The sequence below is a fragment of the Coturnix japonica genome, chromosome 5 (assembly GCF_001577835.2).
Source record: "Coturnix japonica isolate 7356 chromosome 5, Coturnix japonica 2.1, whole genome shotgun sequence".
Taxonomy (NCBI): domain Eukaryota; kingdom Metazoa; phylum Chordata; class Aves; order Galliformes; family Phasianidae; genus Coturnix; species Coturnix japonica.
In genome coordinates this window covers 29058342-29076762 of record NC_029520.1, presented here as the reverse complement: position 1 = coordinate 29076762, position 18421 = coordinate 29058342, and the positions used below count along the sequence as shown (strand labels likewise).

General features: G+C 34.5%; 1 protein-coding gene across 1 annotated transcript in view; it reads right to left on the bottom strand.

Moving 5' to 3' along the window:
- Positions 1–1040: 1040 nt before the first annotated feature.
- AQR (aquarius intron-binding spliceosomal factor) overlaps positions 1041–18421 on the bottom strand; it is a 36463-nt gene continuing 19082 nt past the window's right edge. Inside the window, exons 19-35 of the mRNA XM_015864902.2 lie at positions 17830–17999; positions 16772–17013; positions 15245–15388; positions 13718–13787; positions 13273–13383; positions 12624–12733; positions 11369–11504; positions 9942–10151; positions 9514–9651; positions 8918–8989; positions 8065–8252; positions 7485–7656; positions 6338–6508; positions 5723–5808; positions 4715–4889; positions 3982–4095; positions 1041–1430 (exon numbers count right to left, since the gene is read on the bottom strand). Of these exons, the coding sequence (XP_015720388.1) occupies positions 1194–1430; positions 3982–4095; positions 4715–4889; positions 5723–5808; positions 6338–6508; positions 7485–7656; positions 8065–8252; positions 8918–8989; positions 9514–9651; positions 9942–10151; positions 11369–11504; positions 12624–12733; positions 13273–13383; positions 13718–13787; positions 15245–15388; positions 16772–17013; positions 17830–17999 (2546 nt within the window). The 3' untranslated portion in view covers positions 1041–1193. The remainder of the gene's footprint in view (positions 1431–3981; positions 4096–4714; positions 4890–5722; positions 5809–6337; positions 6509–7484; positions 7657–8064; positions 8253–8917; positions 8990–9513; positions 9652–9941; positions 10152–11368; positions 11505–12623; positions 12734–13272; positions 13384–13717; positions 13788–15244; positions 15389–16771; positions 17014–17829; positions 18000–18421) is intronic.

Sequence of the window (18421 nt, the reverse complement as noted above, 5' to 3'; positions counted from 1 at the left end):
TAAAAAAATATATTCAAGACCACTCTGGGGTCTGTGCAAGCTATTGTAGGGTAATTGCTTAGTTGGACTCAATCTTGAGATGCCTTCCAACCCCTGCAATTCTGTGATAATGATCTTCGAACGTGGTAATAAAAGCTTGTAAGTTAATGAATTTCTGGTCAATTTGGTGAAGAAATTCTGGCAACTTCAGAACTGCAACATTTGAAAACCAAATATTTTTCTTTTGTCAGTAAAGATGTTCCTACAACTACTGTTTCGTTTGAAAATTAGATTTGGCTGTTAATAAACCTTCCAGAACCACTGCATAATTTGCAGTTGGCAGATAAATCTTAATAATCTAGGGAAAAAGCTTACACTGATCAGTTTATGAAAGATGTTCGTTTAGAAATTACTCCAAAAAACACATTCACCCATTACATCTCTAACACTTACATTACATGTTTTATGAATCCTGCGCATTCAAAGAACTCCTTTAATTTGTTTTCCTGATAGGGCTTTATCCTGTCATCCTCTTAAAAATGAAACAGATCTTATTTCAAGATACTAACATTAAAAAAAAAAAAACGCTGCTTAAAAGTTGTACCCTTATTGCATAAGGAACACTCAAGTAATAACAGCAGCAGCAGTCAACAACTGAACAGTTGCTCCAAGTACCCGGACCTTGACATTCTGAGAGCTTGCTAAATTCCCAATTCAATTAAACTCCTTCAAAATTTCAAAGTCCCATGGTAATCCCCCATTTATCAGACCTGCAATTAAATAGCTTACTAAACTCAAGTCAAAGCCTAAAATATCTCAGTGTATATAAACACTGTTCTGTATAAGAAATTCTCCGCTGCAAAATATTAAGGAAACCATAGTGTCTGATCAATACTAAATATAGGTAATCAGTGAAGTTTAACAGTTAACTCAGTAACTGAATTAAAGGCCAACGACTTCAAGAAAAAAAATTCCAAAATTGTGTAAAAGCATCTTTACTAAAAAACTTACTTAAATCACAAGGTGAATTACCAAATTACATTACTGACACTGACAAGAACTCAGTAGAATGACTGCAAATAATCTTTTTTGCCCAGAAAGCATTCAGTAAAAATAAGGAAGAGAAGGTCACATCACACATGGAATCACCTTAAAAAAGTCAATGTAAAAATAGCGATCATATTTCTAACTGCATTTTCCCATTTGCACTTGGATCACTTTTCATTCTCATCCTCAGGTTCACTGTCTTCACTGTCACTGTCTCTTCCAGGGTGTTCTGGCATCGTTCGATGTTCATCCACTTCTGACACTTTCAATTCTTCCACCTTTACTATTTCTTCTTCTACCTTATTTTCTTCTGCATCTTCCTGAGTACCTTGCACTTCAACTTCTGCTTCAGACTCTTGAGTAGTTTCAGGCTCTTCAATCATTGCAGGTGGGGGCAATAAACGCTGCATGATAAAAAAAATAGTTTTCAGTTTTTACAACAAATATATTATTCTGGCATCTATTCCTATTTTAGCTCAAGCTGTTTGTTCACCTTAGATTACGTTTAACAACTTAAAATTTAGAAGACTTAATCGTTTATAAGCATTTTACTCCTATACAAATAAAATGAACCATCTTGGCTCACACATGGGACTTATTCTTTCTGCATGAAAAGCAAGTGTTAAAACTCAATACTTCCAAATCAAGGATATAAAATACTTTTCATTATCCCAGTAGCCACCCAAGAAATGGGACTACAGTGCTGCTGGAGCAACAAGCCCTTTTCTAACACAACCTCATCTATTATCATTACAAACTCCTAGATAAGTTGGACTTCCTCTTTCACGAGTGTCTTTAATAACTTATTTCAGTTATTTCCCCTTGAAACATCTTATGAAGTGTTATATGTACATTATCTGTATGTATACAAGTTTCACCCACAGCTCTAAGTATAGAAAAATGTAAACTTCAGTAACAGAGTAGGTAATGTTTAGATACTTTTCACACAATACTTCTGTAAAAGTATTTTAGTGCATTCAAAATGCTTTCTGCACAACCAAGAAGAGAACATTACAAGTATCAGCAACTACTTTAGATCCAAAAGAAAAACCAAAAAACCACTAAGGATACAGTAAGCAGAAGATTATGACGAAGCTGTTCAACCTCAGGCTGTGTAGAAATGCTTATATTTCTGCAGCCTGACATTATCTAATGACATGATGGATACTTCCTCAAAATACTGTGAAATATTTTAATGAAACAGAAGCTTGATAAATCTCCCAAGGATGGTTGTTTAGTTACATCTTGCTTAAAGGCAACTTGGTTTCACTTGACAAATTAAGTGTTTAATTACAGTAAAGTCTTATCTTCAATTAGATGACATTAATATTACAAGTTTCTGACAAGCATTGGACCAATCTACGCAATAATGTGACTACCAGCAGCGATAAGAAAAGCCTTTTTTTTTTTTTTTTTTACAGTCTTTGAAGTTATCACGCTGATCTCCATAATCCATTTATTCATGGAAAAAAGAATTAGAAGAGCTCTGACTTTGAAACAACAACAAAATATATATATGTGTGTGTGTGTGTGTGTGTATAAAATATACATATGTATATTTTATATATTATATATATATACATATATAATATACATATTATATATATATATACACACATACACACACACATATATATATATATACACACACACATTTCCTGAAAGTATGAGGCAAACTCAGGCTTTCTGTAATGCATACAGCTAGATTCATGCTGTGCTTTGTGACTCTACTGTTATGACCAATGGAACAAAAAAATGTAATGATGTAAAAATATCAGAAAGGATAAGGAAAACTTTGTCTGCATTTTTCTTTTTTAACTTCACTTTCTGGCTTCTGCTGCAGTACTGTGATTCATCACCACAGCAGGGAACCAGGGTTTTAAAATTTTTTTTAAACTAATTTTAGCTAGCAACATAAGACTAGGATGCTAAAAAGAATAGCTGGTATTAGCAGAATGTTCAGGTGCACATTCAGTTAAGGAGTCAAACAAACCTCCTTGAGATAGAGAAGAGAAACTAGATATCTCAGACATGCTGATGCTCTTTGCAGAATCGGATAGCATTTCTTTTACATCAGTATTTTCCACCTTCAGAAATACTTCAGAAGAGCAAAAACCAACAAGGGAGCACCAAGTATGATTATATTATAGGTAACATGATATACCCTGACATTAAATGGAAGGTGTTCCAGTTCAGGGATAGCATTAAAGACCTCTCCGGTTATGCTGACTGTCAACAGTCTCTAGGCATCTACAGATCCAAGTACACCTGACTAAAAGCAGATCTCTGTATACTATTTAAACTGTTTTAAAGCTCTGCTTACATACACAACAAGGACTAAAGATTCCTAATGGGTTTTGAATTCTGCTCCAGGGATTAAGCATTGACAAAATTAACTATAAAAAGTGAGAAAGTCACCTACCACTACTTCTTACACTGTACTATTAAGTGTGGTACTGAACCAGTGCTGAAAAAAAAATTCCTCTAGACTTAAAGTGCTACAGCTGCTAAGCAGACTGGATAATTCAGGGAGCTAATTCGATTAAAATGATTTGAAGGCATGACCTAGTCTCTCAGGAGGCTGCAACCATGGCCAGAATGTATCTATTACAAAACTATTCCACTACACAGCACTTAATGAAATATAACACACAAGTTTACCTCAATTAAAAATTGGACAAACTAGTTCTTTGGCAGTAACTAAGAACTCTTGGACACAGTCAGAAACATGTCTAGCACTCAGCACTTTTTTTAAGATCTATGTAGAGGGTCTTAAATTGCATTCTCAGGTACTTGCTACTCCAAGATTTTAGAGATTTCAGTGTTCTCACTCTCAGACTTAAAACCTTCTTGAATTTTAAATGTAACAGTCTCAAATGACAATAGCATTTCTGGTCACTTACCAAACAAGTATTATTTTGTAGGCATACCTGTCAATAGTTAGAAGGTCCTTACCTGCTGGTAGTGGCGTGTACTCTGTATCATGTGCATATACATGTTGTAAACAAAGTTAGCCATTTGGGGCATATTCTTGATTATATGTATTTGGTGAGTGGGTGGTTCCCCATTCTAAAGAAGCAAAAAAAAAGTAGAAATTCAGTAAGCAAAGAAACACAACCATTATTCAAAAAAAAATATTTAATTGTATTAGGAAACATATACTGAAGAAGTTTAAAAAAAAAAAAGTTTTCTAAGGAGGAAGTAGCAAAATTCTTCTGAAAGGTAGGTAAATACAGGTCTTGCAATTTTTGGCAACTGTATTTATTGTGATCCTGCAGTCCAAGAAAGAAATTCAATTTCAAAAGGACAGGCTGAGTTTCAATTACTTGATCTGTAAAGTATATTCTAGATCATAGTTTCAGCTCAGATTAGTGTGAATGTAAACTGCCAAAGCAGAACTTATAAAAAAGCAGACAAAACTGTCTGATTGTGGGAATACAAGAAAAGCTGTTCAGAGCAGCAGCTATGGAGCAAGATAAACAGCAACTGGTTACAATGGTAAATTAGTTTTGTTGAAAAAAAACATCAGTTAAAAGCAGCTAGAGTATTATGATCTAAGTCAAATCTAGGGATGTAATAATCCAAGAAGTGGTTTAAAAGTGAAGACGCTACAGTTTCAAGTCTTATAACCCACTCAAAACAGGCAGGCAACAAGCACACCACTGAAATACATAGCAGTTGTTCCTACCTGTCTTGCTGCCGGAAAACATTCTGTGGGAATTATATGGAGGTGAAGTGGTCTAGCTGTGAGCTGGCTGAAAGCTGGAGTTAGCTCAAAACAGTTCTGAAAGAGTGATACTCTTGCAAAGATATAAAGCCCAAGCCTGGCTCTTGACATGGCAACAACTAATCGTCGAACATCTCTTCAAAAAAATAAAAGAAAAAACAAAAAGGAAGACAAAACAAAACAGCCAAATTAATCACATACTTTTTTACTGATTCCATTGTTTCAATAAAACATGAATTAAGACTTCAGTGTGCTTCTTTTAAGAAAATACAGAGTAATCTACTACAACACTCTTGTCTCACATTTTTCTCCCTACATACTGTTTCAGTAACTACTAAAATCCTAAAACCTTCATATAAGATTTACTATATTGTTAATGATATTAAAATTACTGTTTAGTTCTAAAGCCCAGAAAAACTGTTACGTTTTACATTGGAAACAAATCACAAAAGTCTTCCTATATCCCTGAATAAGAAAACATAGGTTCTGAAACTCATCTCACTACTGCTGAATGGACAAGTCTTCTTCCACCTCACTCCAAAACTGAAGTGCAAACATTTTAGACTATGAATAACACAACTCGCAAAGTGTTCAAACGCTTCTGATATGAAACAAAGAAAGATCACATTAAAAAAAGCTCAATTATAGAAAGTTTAATCCTGCATTTATTCAACAAGCATTAATTACATTCCTATTATTCTACTAAGTTAAAATTCAAGTTCAGACTACCTGCAATAATATAAACTCCTTACAGTGTAATAGTCAATACTAAAGGGTAAAGTGGTTATGAAGAGGGAAGCAGAGAGCTGTAAAAATAAAACAGGTCTAAACTTCCTTCAGTACACAGCATTAAACTTCAGTTCTGCTATGTATTGAAATGGTTGAAACTTTGTGCAACACATGATAAACATTTTTCTGATATGAAAAACGTATACTTTAGTTACTGTGTGAAAGTACTTTTCTACATACCTAAGGTGGCCTACAGCTTTGGTACGCACTAGTGAAAGGAGAATATAATCATTTTGTTGACCTTGAAATCTGTCCACAGTTGTTACCTAGAGAACAAAAAACCAAACACTATAGGTTAAATCTTTGCCATTTTAACTACAGTGTAACATCAAAATTTTACCACCAACTTCTGATTCAGATTGCAGTAAATGAGAAGAGAGATGAAAACATCTAATTTTGCTTTAGTTCACCTCTAACTAAAACCATCAACCTACTGTTTCTGGAAGATGCTGGAACTCCATAAACCGTTTCTTTCCTATTTTTAGTTAATTCAGAGAAAACTCAGGCAAGATAATACCAAAAGTTTATGGAAAATGATCAAATTTTATAACATCATATTTTAACCAGGAGACACCAGACTTGACTGATTTCGCAGGTTATTTGTAAAACTAGTTTCAAACAGGCAAAAAAAGATGACACCACTCAGTGAAATTCCACACAATATATGTTGATAAATACATGCTATTAGTCAATGAATACTTGCATAAAAAGCAGAAAATGTATTTAATCAGTTCCATAATAAGATAATCATGAAAAAACAGAACCGCTTCAATGCCCAGTATATTTTTAAGTCACCTTATTTGGCCGTCCAATCAATGGATTATTTCCACAGCGTTGGTTAATGACATCTCGGATCAGATGTTTTTGTCCATTGTATGTTGTCAGGATACTTATCCTGTCTGCAGGATAACCAAGCAGGCACATATACATAAAAACTGCCACAACATATTCTGCTTCACCGAGATTCTAAAGTTCAAAAGGACAGAGAAAGTTATTTGTTTGTAAGTCTGTTAGGCACTGATTGATGCTTTCTAGTATCTACAAGAAGCATTGCTTAACTTGTTAAAATCCAAATATTTATTAGCCATAAATGATATTACTATTTACTTGTTTGAAACATTTAAACGATTTTCAGCATCTTAAATATTCACACCTAAATGTATTTTTATACCTACAGCTGTCTGCCCAAAGGAATGTCATCCTAATATAGCATTATATAACTCAACAAGTGTCAATACAACCACACAAAAAACTTTCTCTTATGTAAAACTGCGGAACTATAATCTGTTAAGTATTGAAGGTTGATAGTATAGAGATAATAGTATTTAAAATTAGAAGGATTTATAAACAAAAACAAAGAAATTATAAAAAGAGCTTATTGAACTAGAATAACTAAACTCCTCTCAACTCTTTTTTTCCCCTCCTCCCACATCCCACTTATAATAATTGTCAGTCCCAGATCATTCTTCTGGCTGTTGGAAGGTTTCATTGTTTTATGAATGCAGTTTTGTACATTCCTATATACAGATTAAATCAAAACACTGACTCTTCAAACTCAAGTATGTGTCACAGTGCAAACTTCGATCTCTTACACAGTGGTATTCCACCACTTATTTCACAGTTTTGACAGTACAGCAGAATTAAACATCTTTAATTTGCCACAGGCAAAAATGTTTCATAATGAATTACATACAAGATCTCCTTACCCCAATGACTTTGAGCAAATGTAGACAGCAAGCAGAGTCATTCACTTTGAACAAAAAGGCATAACAAATTACCATCCTTTTCAACATTCAAACTGATTACAAGGAGGAAAAAACCATGTATATACACAACCCAAAAATCTGAGAACATAACTATTGGCTTACAGTATTTTGATTCACTACAGATTAAATAAACCATATCTAGATTAATTAAAGCATGCATTCAGTATTTCTCTTACCTGGTAGAAATAAGGATTGGGTTCAGACTCTCCCACACCATTAAAGTCTTCTACATTTATAAGTTGGAAGTCATATAAAAACCCAGCATTTGCTGTTCTGAACTCTGGCATAAGCTGCACGTGAGGCAGATTACCCAGATTTTTATAACGCCAGTTGTAGAGGTTACATAAACTGTCCGAAAAAAAACACAAGCAGTTAACATGGGCTTTTGAACTCAACATTTTATTATTATTTCTATTTTAATTTTTGATCTTTGTCCAGATCACGGAAAACTCAAAAAACTGACAAATCAAAAGAACCACAGTATATTCCATTTTTCAAATTGAGAACAAAGACATGAACATTCTACTAGTAAAGCTTTCAGAAAGGATTATGGCAGTTTTCTTCAAATGCTGCAGCTACCACCAACTTCCTTTGGGCTAACTTCCCTCCTAATCTAAGCTGCAACCAATGGAACAAAACAACTAAATCATCATTTTGCAGACTCCTGTCTTAACAACCCAGAGTTTCCACTACTGTAAGCGTGCTTTCCCAGTTCTTAACCTGAAGTAGACAGACATGCAGTTTTATTTCACTCACCTTGCTCTTGCTCTTCCTTGTGCATCCAAATCAACAGTCGGCACTCCTACTCGAACAAAGCGTGTGAAGAGGGACTGCTCCATGTTGGAGTATTTTTGAAAAGCCATGTTCTTAATGACTGGTGGCAACTGGTGATGGTCACCAATCATAATCCACCGCTTCAAACGACTGAATCCATCCTGAGGATTCTAAAATCAATTAAAACAACTTTAAGTACTATAATATAATCAAGGCACTCATTTAAAACACATGAATAGTCCAGCTGGTTATCTAATAGAGCAAAGGACATTTCAGCATTTGTTCTTAAACTACACTGAGTTGAAATCGTTTAAAGAAAACTACTACATTCTTTCCAGTCTCTCTATTTCTTTCTTTTCAAGTGTTTTTAAGTTTGTATGTTTCTCCATCTTCCTTTTCTTGGCACTTGAAGAGTAATGAAGCCCTCTATAATCAGGGTGCAAGAAAGGAAAACTGAACTCTGTCCAACTCATCAAGGGAGAAATTACCTTAGTTACAAAGCAAGAGGATGAAAATTATTTTCAATTGCTAATAGAAACATTTAATTTCTTTTTCTCAAAATAAAAAAGATACTGATTTATAGAAGTTCAAGTATTCTGTATAGTAATTTATTCTTATCAGTAGTTTAATGCTCAGGCACCATGGAGTGGTGTAGGATAAATAACTAATGCTAAGAATTTTCACATTATTCTTCATCTGCAAAATGAAATACTAGTTCTATGTTACCTTCCACACAAGATAGTTTCCTTTTTAGTATTCTATATTATCCAGGAATATAGGCTTTCAATTTTTTTTTAATTTTTTTTTTTAGCATGTTCTATTATAAAAGTCTAACCTGTAACAGGAGAGGTATAAAGGTTTCTATCTCCAGAATCTGTGCAGACTCTTCCATTAAAATGTTGTCATACTGAGAAAGAAAAAGTACAGAGATGTCCATCAGTCAGATAATACAAGTTAAGATTGTTATTCAGCCTACCAAAAGGAAGCATCGGTTGCTTATTTGGGGAATTAAAAGTTCTGTTGGTTTGGCTTTTTTTTTGTTTTGTTTTGTTTTTTATAACAACAGAAGTTACAGAGCAGGATTTTCCTTTACAGGCAGAATACCAGCAGACTGAAATCAGTCCCAGAGGGTGAAATCCCATTACATCAATGGCAAACCTACCCATACAAATCAGTCTTTAGATCTAGAAACAATCTGCAACTGAACTATATTATATTCTTTCCATATGCCATAACTTATCCTTAAAGGAAAAGCCTTCTGCAGTGGGGCAAACTTGATATTCTTACATTGAACAGAAAAGCTGCACTTCTGTGATCCCGTGCATTATAGCAGAAAAACAATGAGGGGGGGGAGAGGAGGAGTAAAACATGACAAACAAAAAATTTACATAAAAAAGACGTTATTAGTGTTACTGTTACAAATATAATTACTTTGAAGCCTAATTCAACCAGGTCATGTCGTTTCAGAGCGGCATGGGTACAAGTCATAGCAATGATTTTTGCTTCTTTCACCAACAGGTATTTGGATCTATCCAGGCCACTCCGGAGAAGTTCAAATGCTCTGAATTCCTGTGGTAGAAAAAAGAACTGAATTGAGAGAAAATGTATATATAAACTTATAAAACACACATAAAATGGATGCTTCCTAAGCTCAAAAATAAAATGGACTAGACTCTTGTCCCTGTTGCAAAATATGTCTAAATTATTTGAAGGGAGAAATGCTCTGCGGGATGCCTTGCCAACTAAAGAAGTTGCCTACAGGTACTTCTAGAATTTAGGACAAGTAAGAATTTTGGAACTTTGTGAAGTTTCTTTAGGATTTACCAGAATTATTTACCTTTAACAGATACAAGTCTTACCTCAAGCTGAGTGAAGATTTTCTTTAGATGTCTGAAACACCCTTCAGCAATCTCCATATCCTCTTCATAGGATCTGCCTCTGAAAATTGGTTGAGGAGCATTTGCAAAATACTGATGAAAGGGAAATAAACTGGATACATCTGAAACATCTGGTGATTTTCCACCTTTAACTTTCACTTTGCTGACATATTCTTCCCAACGAGACATTACCTATGGCAAACAAAAGTGTCATACAGATGTGTTTTTACATAATGCAGTCACTGGATATGTGTCATCTCATATACATGGTTAAAATGGTTATTCTATTAAATAATTTTATTAAATAAAAAAAAACTTCTAACCACAAAACCTACATATCTAAACTAGCATTTAATCTTAGCACAGATCAGGATGTTTGAGGCTTTACATCCATTCCCAGCTCTTCTACCTCCCCTATATTCCTCATGAAGAACTGCTCCAGCATACATCCTTCCCACAGAGTACAGTCCTTCAGAAAAAGACTTCTTGCCAGAAGCCTGCTCCAGCATAGATTCTCCATGGGCTCCAGCTTCCCTGAGGACATATCCACTTACTGCAGCATGTGATCCTCCACAGGCTGTAAAGGAACAAACTGCTTCACCATGGTCCTCTACTCCAGGGCTGCAGAGGAACTTCTGCTTTGACACCTGGAGCCCCTCCTCCTTCCCATCCTTATTCACTGACCTTGGCATCCATGAGGCTGTTTCACTTCCATTATATCCCATCCTGATATTTTCCTAGTCATCTCTACTTAACGTACTTTCATTTAAATTTAAATTAGATTCCTTCATCAAGAAATTAAAAGAGAAGATGAACTTGATCTGTGCTCCTATCTTAGCAGTCCCCAACTCCTAATGATTCATTTAATGCCTGGAATCACGCTACTGCTAACCCAAGGTATTTCTCTCAAAATACATACGGTGTGGAGATGTGTTCTTAAGTACCACTGTACAAGTCTGCCTAAGATTCATTACTTGCTTAAGAAGACACAGTGTCTACACCGAACAGAAATGAGGGATATACAGCATACAGAAAATCACTGCTTTGTAGACCATGCATCTGATTCCAAATACAAAAGCTTTCTTTTGGAGCATTATGTAGCAGCTGTAATGTTAGCTCAAAATATAAAGCACCCCACAAATTTTCGTATTTAAATGGAAAACTCCAGATTAGAAATCTTGCCAGTAATAATGAAGAGCAAGAATCTTAGCCTTTTAATTAATGAGCCAGCAGGCAGGAGTTAAAACAATAGCAATGTAAATAAAGAGGGCTTCAGACATCTTGTATTTTGAACCACTAAAGAAAATAGGTATTTTTGAGACTTGATTCTGAAAAATTCTCTAATTTACACAGTGTGTTTCATAACACAATGAGGTCATACTGTCTCTGTAAGGTATTTCAGTCCTTACTTGGTATAAGAAAAAGTGGCCAGCTGTTTCACAAGTGTAAGAAACATCTCCTGGGACACCAAGACTCTCTTGCAATCGCCCAACTTCTCGCAGGAGTTCAAGTCTTCGAGCCAGAACATAATTCACTCTTCCATACCTATAGAAGAAATCAAGGTTTACTTGTTTTGCATACAGATTTATTTAGTTACAGCTGCTTTATGTAAGTATCAAAATGGGAGATCACAAACACTTTCCCCAAAAACACAACTTTAAGGGCTGCTTCAAAAGTAATGCTTCCTATTTTGATAGACCACAACAGTATCAGAGGATGCTGGTGCTGTGGTATGCTATATGTTACATATGCATATGCAAGTTTTACTAGTCTGCAGATCATCATAAGTTAAATGAAACTGATAATCCAAGCTTCTGTATAAATCTGACTTCTTTTGGCAATATACAACATGCCTTGCAATAATGCTCAGCCTATCATAACAGACAGGTATCCATATAGCAGGAAGATACTGCTCTATTCAACACTGCTCATTGAAAACCTTTTATTACCTATGATATGGTGACTTCCTCTGAACACTCTTTTTCTTATGGGCATGAATTAGGTTTTGCATGACCCTTACATCTCCTGCTTGCATTTATGAATGCTTGTAACCCTACTGACATCGGCTGGACTAGCATGTAAAGGCATACAAGCACTTACAAGAACAGGTTCTTAATTATTTGTACTGATGCACACTTGATAGTTTGCCTTACAAATGCATTCTTCAAAATATATTACCAACAAAATAAGTAATTTTAGTATTATTTAATATTCTGAAAAACTGGAAGCACAACGTTTTATTTCTACTTTATGTACATACAATATTCAGCAACAAGTAGAGGTGGTATATTTGCACAAAAATTTCTAACTGCCAAAACTTAACTTTATTACACTTTTCCCATAAAACAGACCAACATTATAAAATACGTATGCACCTAGAACATCATGAACTACTCTTATTCAAGCATCTGGTTTTGTGAACATGTAACTGCCAGATTTACCTTTGGTTTCTCAAGAGAACAGTTTTTCTACTGAATAAGAATAGAAACTACTTGACCCTATTCTGAAAGTAAAACTGCATTATTGGAATTTGACTGTATTGAAAAACTTGCCAAGTGTAGCTCCTTGCTCAGTTACAAGGACAAAGAATGGACAACACATATCTTGGCTATAATACTTACATAAGCTATATTATGTATGTATTATTAGCACCCTCTTTCTTACCTGCTGAAATCTTTCTCTGTCTCTAATTCCTCTTCTCCATGACCCAGACGCAGGAGGTGGCGCTCATCAATGTCTAGAGCCATGATTTTTTCAAACAGCTGGTTCAAGGCCTAAAGATTGACAAGAACAGGGGAAAAGACATGGATGACTTTAGTTTTAAAAGAAATCCGTCTAAACCACAGACAGCTTCAGAGTAATAATCTTTAAGGCTATAATATTAATAATAAATTTATGTACGTAGCCAGATTCCATCTCTTATGAATGGGAAGCAAACACTCAAGTGAATATACCATGCTAAATTTCATGCCTTTCCTATTCAAAATGAAGGACAGAGTAAAAGGTACCCGAGTGAACTCCTTAACTAAAGTCAATTCTGGCATGCATATGTTTGTGACCTTAAAACAGTGCATATGCTTTTTACCCCTCCAAAAACACTTCCTAATTTCAAATCTCCTCAACAGTTAAATACCACGAAAATCTCTGCTAAGTATCTTAGAGTTACCTGAAATTCAAAAATTTCATTGGCAAGACTGCTCAAGTTATCATATGATTACTCTAAGAAACAACTGAAGCCTCAAGCCTACCGATTTCAGTATCTGCTGCCATTCTCAATTTTAACCACAGGATTCATACATTACTATTACCTCACCTGATTAGAGTGTGTAACTATAAGAGTTCGCTGTTCTGGGAAATTATGATAAAGATTGGATATTATCTGGACTGCAACATCAGTTTTCCCTGTACCAGGTGGACCCACTACCTAAAAACAAAACAAAAAATAAAGAAGTGAAAAATGAAAAATGTGCTCAATTTAACACAGTACTCCACAGGACAGAAACTTAACCTGCCAGGAAGAGCAGAGCAATCTCAAAATGCCTCCTAAAAGAAAAACATTGACACAACACAAATCAGCCTCAAGACAGGCTACATATATAGGAAACAATTAAAAAACAAATAAAGAATAACAAGGTAAGGTAAAGAATAGAAAACAGACTTCATTCTTTTCATTTACTCAAAATTACATTACAGGTGTTTCACTGAATGTACCTAGAAGCCAGAATCAAACAGACAAGAGCAGTTTAAAATATTCTTACCATAGTTAGTCCAGGTTGCATTCCTGCACGTATAGCTTCAATCTGAGTGTGGGTAAATTGGATAGTATTGCTGCAACAAAGCAAGATAAAAGATCAGAAAAATGACAGATTTTGCCAACAGCTTCAGTATTAAAAAAAAAAACAAAACCCCCCCAAAAAACCAAATATGCTTCAATTTAATTGGCTATGCATTTCTCCAGAATTGCATGACTCTAAACAAAACAGTAAATTATACTGGCCAAATGACTACAAAAATCATCCACCTACAGCAAAGTAAAGTTATTTGCTGAGAGTGCTGTAAAATCATTTAGCTATAATTCTCCTTTTTAATTCTTGATTAATACAGGGACATGTTGAGATAACAAGTTAAATGACATTACTAGATTACCTGGATATAGAGAAAACCAAACTACTTTTTTTTCTTCCCTTCAGTAAGGAAACTTAACACAGGCCAGTCAAAAATTAACTTCCAGGACTCCTCTACCACAAGCAAGAAGAGTTCTACTAAGGCCATTTCCACTCTGCATGCTTTAAGTGCATACCTAAGGCACTTAACTGAAGTAGACCCAAGTTTAAATGCTTAAGCAATATCAAGAGTTCTGTAAGTAAATACATAGATCTATTTTTATTTGATCACAGCAAGTTATTGCTGATACTATCATTTTGCAATGAAATTCCTTGATAAAGAACATTACAAAAGTCTTGGCAGGATTAGCAACCTGTTATTGCAATTATTAAAACAGTCCAAATGTGATCAGCGCTATATTCCATTGTTCAGCAAACCCAGCATACAAGGAAAATAGGAAGCTTTCCAAAGAACTGCTAAATTCCAAGATTCCCCTTTCCCTATTGTATTCACACTCCTGCAGATATTGTAACTCGGAGTGAATGTTACACTCCAGTCCTCCCCTAACTCATCTTCAACATGGGAATGGTGAAAACCTTCAAAAGACACTTAAGTCATATGTTTAATAGGGGTATATGTTTGTCTTGTGCCTGTGTATATAACTTATAAAATACTGTACAGCAGCAGAACTACTGTATTTCCCAAATGCTTTTAACATAAATTACTGAAAACAAATGGAAACTTTCAGACTTCATTCAGGCAGGAAACTCTTCAGATTTTAGTGTTATGACAAAATTAATTATTTTGGTATTTTGTACACCTCTAGAAGAAAAATATTCAGTCAGTACTGCTCTTTCCTATGCTCTCAACTGTTATAAAAGTTATTAGAAAAGTGGAGAAAACAAGGGCAGTTACGTGAATTGTTACATTTTTAATACTAACATTCAAAGTCTTTATAATACTCAAAGCAAATATTTCTCATGATACTTTTCAATGGATTTTTCTTTTTAATAGAGAAACTGTAGTAGAATATTTGGTAACACTACCAAGGAAAATACTCCTATATTGAAGATTTTTGGTAATGAAATCACCATTACATTAAAAAATAAGTAAATAAGTGTGTGTTTAGTTAAGAAAATGAACTGTTAGCACTTATAACCAAATTCACATACATCTATTACCGTTTTGGTTGATTATATGGATATGGTCCCCTGTTTGGAATGATGTGAGGCTCCACAATCAGTGTTTTAGCTTCTTCAGGTTTTTCCTCATTCCCATCCTCTTTTCTTTTCTTTCCTTTACCTCCTATTATTGGGAATGTTATCCTGAAACATACAATTCAAATCTAAGCTTCAACACATGCACCAGACAGTCTTACAACCTCATACAGGACTTTTATGTCACTGTTCAGATAAACTATCATAATACAGATTCAAACAAAGTATAGATGAAAACGAGAAAGGAATAAAAAATAAATTGTATCAGCAGACTAAGGAAGTATATTTGACAAGAAGTACATCAAAAGTATACTTTACATAGCATGAAAAGACAAAAGCAGTTCTTTAAGATAAGTGGAAGAACACTGATGGCGAAGGGACAGGAGTCAAGATACAATAAAATGCCACTGCCACTGACTGGCCAGCTGTAATAAACTGATTCTGTTCTAGAAATGATGGACACCTTCTTTACAAAACATGTCAATGATCTAAACTGTTTCAACATCTCATCCTCTCACTTCATCTTTATTTTTTATAGTTCCCTATGGTAAAGGTTATCAAGCATCTACACTTCAATTCAGAAACAAATTACGGTGGAGGAATTCCAATGGCAATTCAATCATCATGATACAACAGCTGAGACATTTACGGCATCAGTAATGTTTTAGTCTCTATATAAGACATACACAGCAGTACCTCCTCATATAATAAAAAAAAAAAAAGGTGAAAGTTAATAATAGTTCACAACAGGAAATTGCATGTGGTCTATATAAGCGAGTCCTTCAAACTACTGTCATATAAATGACACTGTTATTGCATTCTCCACATATACTGTACATGCAATATTTGAAAAAAGAAGATAAAACTGCTGGGAACACTGGGAAATTCAGTTGTACAAGTATAAAGAAGCCAATGATGAGGAACATGACTTCTGAAACTAAAAATTAATCACTAATGTTCTAGGCTGGATAATGGCACCACTGAAAAAAATATGTAAATCTCATTCAGTGTCACAAAGGTAGGCATCTTCTTTCAGAAAAAATACCTAAAATAAAGCAAGCATAATGGCATATCAAACCTGATTATTTGTTTTTACTGAACAGTATTTCCAAAAGCTCTAACTTTGGATGGTGATACATGATGAAACTGTGGTACTTACTTTGTTTTAATGTGACCTAAAATCTATTTAACTTAAAAATCATTAGGCTGAACTTGAAGAGACCAGATACCAATGGAGAAATGAATACTCCATGCCTTTATTCTATTTTACACTGTTCCTTTCCCCATAAATTCAACAGGGTGATTTACAAGCAATGCTGTACTATATTTATATACTGTTTATATACATAGTTATATAACAGTGTATATGTATATAAGTCTTGATATTGACATATGAATCTATCTTCCTAAAAGAAAGAGCACCTCTCTTCAACTCCATCTGACAATGCACTGCAGCAAGAATAGCATGAGTACTTGAAATTCTGAGATCACCTGAAAGGAGGTACTTGTAGCTCTGGATTGTCAACAGTCACTTTAATATTGTAACCTGGAAAGCTCGCTTTTAAGTGATCAATGGACAGGAAGGTGTCATTAAAATCTAGAGTTGCAATCTGATTCGGCATTTTTGAATAGTGTGCACTACTTGGGTCTCCATATCCAAGAATAATGTCATGTAGCCAGTCAGGAACCACACAATCTGTATTCATCAAATTTCTAATAGTCTCCAGAACAGCCTGAAAATTGGAAAAAACAAGAAAAAAGAAGATTGAAGAGTGACTTTTTAACTAAGTAAATATTACACACTAAAGACTAAACAAGTTATTCTAAGATACTAGTATCTATCAGTCATCAACTTACAGGTATTTGGTTAGTTACAGTCTATATCCAGACACTGCATCTACCACACGCACACACACAAAAACAACAAATGAAACATAAAATACAAACACTGTGGTCAAACTATATAAATCCAAACTGTCCTCTTAGTAGAGAGCTAGCAAAGAGTACCATAATTACCAATAAAGTTTTCACTCTAGAACACTCAGATAAGGAGAATAACAATAAAAGCACAGTCAAAACATATTTAAAGAAAATTAAGTGTCTGACATGAGCCTGTGGTCCTGATTTTACAGGAAGTTACCAGTTCATGTCAATAGCTACAAATATTTCTGCTCTGTATTCTTCTCCAGAACTCTCAAACCCTCCAGTTTGTATTAGAAATACATCAGAAGTTCTGCATGTCTACAGGAAAGGAACATCAGCAGGGCTTATATTCCACGTATTCCCCTGCCTCTAAAGGCCAAATATAACTATACTGTATGCCACCTAGTGAAAGACTATTATAAACTAATACTTCATTTTTTTAATTACTACTCGATTTGAGTTAGGTTCTGCATTTCAGTTATTCTAACGTTTAGCTGTAAGAAGGAAATCATCACTTGCTGAAGTTCAAAGAGCCCACCCACATGCAACTAAAATGAATAAATTTCAGTAATCCTTAGGATAACAGTCCACCTGCACAGCTTAAGTATTGATAAGCGGTACCTAACCTTGAAATTGTTTTCTTTTGGTTTTCTTCTCATTATTATATTAAAAGTCTCGTACACATCTTCTGCTCCATTTTGAATTGTATTGGTCATGTCTTGTTGATACTGGTTTGGGTCCAGAAACACTCTGTACGTTCTGCAGTCGCCTTTAAGTCTAGGTTTGGGTTCAGGTCCTGCCCATAATGAAACAGTAAAATTAGAACTTAATATAGCACAAAAGCAGATTAGTACTCAAATAAGTGATCCATTGTCTTTCTTGAAACAGATTTTAGAAATATTCATATAATGAAATTACTTCATGGATGGTATTGTTTCATGTTTTTCATAACATTTCTAGGAGGTTTTAAAATAAAATATATTTTAATCCTAAAACTAAAGCGTGCTAAATGCCATTTCATTATATCAGCTTGTATAAGAGGTAAACAAATAACCTCTCAAGGAGTGCTCATCAATTTAATTTGTCTGTTTTTCAATTTAATAATAACTCATTAAGTACCACTCAAAAGAGAAGGAAGTGAATGATTAAGCTCTTAACAAAAGCCAACCAATAAAAAAAACCAAACAAACCAACCACCAAAAAACCAGAAAACGATAT